The 5,659-nt window shown below is 39.3% G+C and overlaps 1 protein-coding gene across 1 annotated transcript; it reads right to left on the bottom strand.

Moving 5' to 3' along the window:
* Nucleotides 1-471: 471 nt before the first annotated feature.
* On the bottom strand, nucleotides 472-3,203 carry LOC146960058 (interferon-induced protein 44-like). The gene is made up of 5 exons (XM_085772672.1): nucleotides 3,007-3,203; nucleotides 1,982-2,134; nucleotides 1,438-1,606; nucleotides 850-950; nucleotides 472-714 (listed from the first exon to the last, which is right to left on the bottom strand). Exons 1-5 carry the CDS (start codon nucleotides 3,061-3,063, stop codon nucleotides 538-540), a joined length of 657 nt encoding a protein of 218 aa, XP_085628798.1. The 5' UTR covers nucleotides 3,064-3,203; the 3' UTR covers nucleotides 472-537.
* Nucleotides 3,204-5,659: the final 2,456 nt, after the last annotated feature.

Here is a 5,659-nt window from a genome sequence, read left to right as displayed (position 1 = left end):
CATTGTGCAAAATTCTATTTAAATTCGGGTTAATTCGAGTAAATCCGGGGTGAAAGAGGGTTATTTTTTTTTTCGCATTGGATAATGCAGGCACATGAATTATGCGTCACGTTGCTCACGATTAATCAGCAACTGATATTGGATCTGTCATCCGTCAAACGTCTGAGACATGCACATACACCGAGCTTGGTCTCGCTCCAAGCTTTGAATATCCCGCCTGCTCGATAACGACCAATCAAATTTGTTTACCTTACTCGTGGAAACTCGGCGCGACAAACAGGACGTTGGCTATTTCTGTACAGGTTTAAGCTTGTTAGGACTAAGTTTTTATATATTTCCTCTATTTTGTAAACTGTCCTTTTATTGTTTCCTATTGCAACAGTTAAGCAAAGTTATTCTGCTACTACCACTATGAAAATATGTTGAATTAAAAGTGAGCTTTAAATGTGTTGAATTAAAAGTGAGCTTTAATATAACTGAAGAACAGACACGAATATCTGATTGTTGATTATCTGATGGGGTTTTTTTGGCAGATGATCACTGACTCTGTTCAGACATTTGATGGATGTAGTCGTCTCCAAAATCAATAATCAGCCTCAGAACTCTCAGGATCAAAGTGTCAATGTCATCATCAGTGGAGTCTTCTTCACTGTAGTTCTTCACAGGAAAGATGTTTTTCATTGGAATACCCAGTGCTGAGCTGAAGTCCACCATCTAAGATTGAAAGAAACAATACTTTTGTTGTTTATTCTTGAGTTTTCAGCTCATATTCTGAAATGGATTATAAAACATATCTGAGCTGAGATTATTGTACATTGATGAAACAAACTGGTGAGACGACTGATTCACCTTTTGCTTGATGTACTTGCTCTTGTAGACGTTCCTCAGATCCTTGTCAGTTTCACCACAGGCCTCATCAACTTTAGTAATTACAGCCAGTTGAGGAATTTCTGTACAGAGATTCACTTAATATATTACACGTCCATCTTTGTAAGATGTTTATTTAGTCTCTAGATCTAGAACACTCAACACATAGAGGTGTTCCAGACACAATGAACTGTCTATGCTAAATGTATAGTCTGTATGTAAAATGTCTGATGTTGATGTTGTTTATGTATAGGTCTGATGTCTGGTGCTACACAGTGCTGTGCGCCACTATTCTGTGCCAAAAGCAAATTCTGCCAACCTGTTGTGCAGTCCTTAATAAATGAAATGAAAATGAATGAAATGAAGGCCAAATCTCAGGTACAACATGATCATATTCATGATCCTCACAGCTGGAGAATCTGGAGATCTAGTGATACTGTTGCACAACCATCTAATCAGTTACAGCTCCTATGATTTGGATATTGAACTTGGTCCATCTTGTTATTTAAGTTATAACTTGATTATCTGTAGCTGTGTACTCTGGTCTCAAAAACACATCTCTGCTCTTACCCAAGTCGCTGGCTACCTCTCTGATCTCCTTCATCTTCTGCAGAGTTGAGTTCTTTATTTCTGGAAAGTTTGCAGAATGGACACAAACCAGAACATGGACTTTATCATCTGGAGAAGGTGAAGGGTTGTAGCCCAAACCACGACTGGACAATGAAGAGGAGGGATTGAACTGAAAAAAAAAAGTGAAAATCCAAATAAATGAGACATGAGCTTAATACAGTCTGTACGATGAAGAAAGAGTTTCTGCTGTGCAGCATGGAGGTATTTGGATGTTTTTTGGTGTGTCTTTTTGTTACAAAGACAGTTGGTATCCATTTGCAACCGTCATATGGACATGCACTGCTACGCCGAGACCCCCTGTAACTCAGAGAAGCCACGGAGGACTCTGAAACTTCTCCCAGCCCTTAGTCCACATGAGGGGGAGGAGATAATGAGTGCAATTTCAATTTTGGGTGAACTATTCTGTTAATAGGTAAAGTTAGATGTCCTGTGTTTAACTAAAACAATAAAAAGTTCTTGTTCTACAGAACAAAGGTAGTTGTACCTCGTATCCCTCCTTCACGTGTCCCTCCATGGCCAGTTTGATGTCGTCCGCCCTGACTCCACCTCCAGTCTTCTCCTCCAGACCCATGACATCATTGAAAACAACTGGGTAGAAGTTCCCTCTGGCTCCTTTCTGGATTTTATAGGTTTTATACTGAAAGACACATGAATAAAATGTGGCAGGTTAATAACTATGGTCTTATTTTTAGTTTAAACAATTATCCTGTTTCTTCCTTGAAAGCAATACATTTTTTCCACTGAAATTATAGATCGTCTCTAATTTCAAGACAGACACAACTGCAAGGAGTAATGTCATCACATGCACTCTACAGAATCAGAGGAGGAAGAGTGAGCTGATAAAACAGATCAATCACTTCTCCTCCCTGACAACATTTCTACAGTATACTGTTTGTTTGTCCCATTCTCTCAGCAAGGCCTCGGCTGAACTTCTTCAGATTTGTTTGAAAAATCAAAAGGTCATTGTGACCTCACTAAAAATGATTTTGACCATGTCAATGAGATATCTTCAAATGTAAAGGGAGTTATAGTTAAACAGACAGGGTGAACTTTTTTAAATCACTGTCATCATCATGACAGCAGCAGAGTACTGCTGTAAAAAGATCACATGTGTCCAGAACTGGAGTTATATGTTGTTAGACACATCATCTATCTAATACACCGGTATCAATATCCAAACAACAACATCATGGTAGAACTGATCGTGTTCTCCGACACCTGATAGATGCACACTGCATGCCCATAGGACTGTGATGTGAAGAAGTGTGTGATATTTGAAAGTACATTAAAGTACATTATTGAATATAATATATATTATATGATGTTGAAAGTGATTTGTTGAGTTTTGGTTTTATAAATGTAACTGAAAGATGCAGATGATCTGATCAACTAACCAGTAGCTAACAAGGAGATAATGCAAACTGATCCAGGTACAGTCTGAATGTTAATATTTCTCTTCAGTGTCTAATGTGTAAAGTGAAAGAAGAACAAGGTGAAGTTAACAAGTACCCTTTTAGTGTGACTCTGGTCAGAGTCCGTAGCACTGACTCCAGCTGAATAGGTCATTCTCCTCCTCAAGGTGTTGCTGATAGAGGCGATGAAGCTGGACTTTCCAGCACCAACTGGTCCATAGAGCAAAACTCTGAGATGTTTGATCCCATCAACTTCAGGTTGATAGTCATTCACATACTCCAAATCCTCTTGGTTGTTTCTGTTTAAAAACAGAGAATAAAATAACAATAATAGATTTAATCAGACTGCAGCCATGCCAGCAGCTCTGTGAGGCTGCCCAGATGTGCTCTGATCTTATTGTGGTACGATGTTCAGAAACACAGAGTACAGCCGTGGCTGATGGGAAATAGTCATTAGGGTCCGGGCAGCGCAGCTGCCAGGACACTATTGTATTCCTAGGAATTCTTCTTCTTCTTCTTCTTCTTCTTCTTTCTTTCTTTCTTCTTCTTCCAAGGAAGTCATACTTCCCATGGGTGAAAACTCACCAAACTTCACAGAAACATCCAAACCCATGCCAGATTCACTCAACTCCAAGGACATGTGCCCCCCCCTCCTAGGGAGGGCACAATAAGCGTTTAAATTTAAAAACTTTAAAAATTCCTACCAAACCAATGGTAGATGCTACAGTGTTGAAATTTCACCACAATGTAGCCTCAATACTGCTGAAACTTTTGTCCACTTAAACTTATTACAAATTACTCAATAACTGTAAAACTTTTAAAATGTATCTCCTCCCACAATTTTTGCTCAATTGTCACCAAACTTGCTACAGAGCATCTCCAGACTGTCCTCCACAAAACTTGTTTCTCGGATTTTTGATTAAGCAAAAATTGAGCCTACAGTGCATGAAAACGTTTGACTGTAAACAATACTGTAAACATATACCATCAAATTCTTGATAAATACATTTTCAAACTTCCTGAAAAAAAATGTGAATATTCTGGAGTCATGGTTGATGAAGTTTAGCAAATATCAGAATTTTATCTCAAAAACTGAATTTTCGAGAACATTTTGAATTCTGCTCTCATGGGAACAACTGCAGCCAATGTGAGACTGGAATTTATAAACATCATATTTTCTCTTATGAAGCAAAACACTTATCATTAAAAACAAATCACCAACATTTCCATGCTGTCAAGATGCAATTTATGTATTATCAGATTTTTGTTTAGATGACTGAATTTCTGACTTTTGGCCATTTCATCACAACAGCTGCCCGGGCACTGACTCACCTGAGTGGATAAATGAAGCTACACAGCAGGTCTCACTACCAGCTAATTAGCTCAGCGAGTTAAGAGCTGGTTCTTGGTGTCAGAGATTGTGAGTTCGAGACCCAGCGAGGGTGATGATGATGATGACAGATCAAAATGTCACATGTCCGCAAGCTGTTTTGCTGTCTAGATGCAATTTATGTATTAACAGATTTTTGTTTAGATAACAGAATTTCTGACTTTCTGAAATCTGCCTTGACAACAGCTGCCCGGGCACTGACTCACCTGAGTGGATAAATGAAGCTACACAGCAGGTCTCACTACCAGCTAATTAGCTCAGTGAGTTAAGAGTTGGTTCTTGGTGTCAGAGGCTGTGGGTTCGAGACCCAGCAAGGGCAATGATAATGATGATGACAGATCAAAATGTCAGTTGTCCTCAACATGAAACACAAGACAATTGTCCTAATGGTGGCATCACAGAAAAAAAAAATCCAAATAGCTTGGACTGGACCATCTGCGAAGGCTCCTAACATCTTAGACTCATAGTAGATGTTTGACAAATACATATCATTATTTTACCTCAAAAACTGATTTTTCTTTTTACTGTGGTTTCAAATCTGCCTACACGACAGTGAATGGCTTACTCAATTTGTGAAGCCACTGTTGAACTGCCACTTGTCAATTAGCTCAGTGCGATAGACAATGGTCTCTGGTTCCAGAGGTTGTGGGTTCAATCCTCAACTGATGCAAATTGAACATTATAAGGTCAACCGTCCTGTCTTCCTATTCTCCTGTTTGTTGCTCAGAATTGCCTAAATTTGCCCAAAAGTAGCCCGGACCCGACCCATCGCTGCGCAGCAGCTATAATTAGTTGTACAGGTTTCTGATCAGAAGCTGAAGCACTGACATGACAATGACCTGATGATGGCGCTAGAGGAAACATCAGAGGTCACTGCAGTTACTACAGATCATCCTGAGGGGAACATGAATGTCTGAACCACATTTCATCACAATCCAACAATACATGACATATTTGGTTCAGTGTTGATGAGCAGAGAAACACAACAAAACTACGATGTCACCATGTGGACAATTTACATGTACTCACCCCCAGGATATGTTCCTCCAATGATATCTAAAGGCTGAAAAGAAAACAAGATCAGAGTTATTTGGTGGTGACCAGGAGTGTTGAAGTCATGTGATTAATGTTCTACCATTGATTAATTTGATCACTTACTGGGAGAGGCAGGAGGAGGAGGAGAAGGAGGGGTGGTTGGAGGTTCTACAGAGGTAAAAACACAGGAAAAAGAAAAATACATTATTTATTATCCCTGGTGATTTAAACCACGCATTATCCCTGAGATTAACTGCTGTTCCATTTTACCACTGTGTGAATACATTGGCTGTATTGGCACACACACACACACACGATCAGATGA

Source organism: Trachurus japonicus, unplaced genomic scaffold, assembly GCF_045865225.1.
Source record: "Trachurus japonicus isolate A0001 unplaced genomic scaffold, Traja_1.0 AP030749.1".
In the NCBI taxonomy this organism is placed as follows: Eukaryota; Metazoa; Chordata; class Actinopteri; order Carangiformes; family Carangidae; genus Trachurus; species Trachurus japonicus.
Note: the sequence above shows the minus strand (reverse complement) of the source record. Positions and strands in the feature narration are given on the sequence as shown.

Coding starts and splice junctions, on each gene's coding strand:
- LOC146960058 (XM_085772672.1), bottom strand. CDS start 3,063: ATGACCTATTCAGCTGGAGTCAGTGCTACGGACTCTGACCAGAGTCAC. Junction 1,607..1,981: donor ACGTGAAGGAGGGATACGAG/GTACAACTACCT, acceptor TTTTTTTTTCAG/TTCAATCCCTCCTCTTCATT. Junction 951..1,437: donor AGAGGTAGCCAGCGACTTGG/GTAAGAGCAGAG, acceptor ATCTCTGTACAG/AAATTCCTCAACTGGCTGTA.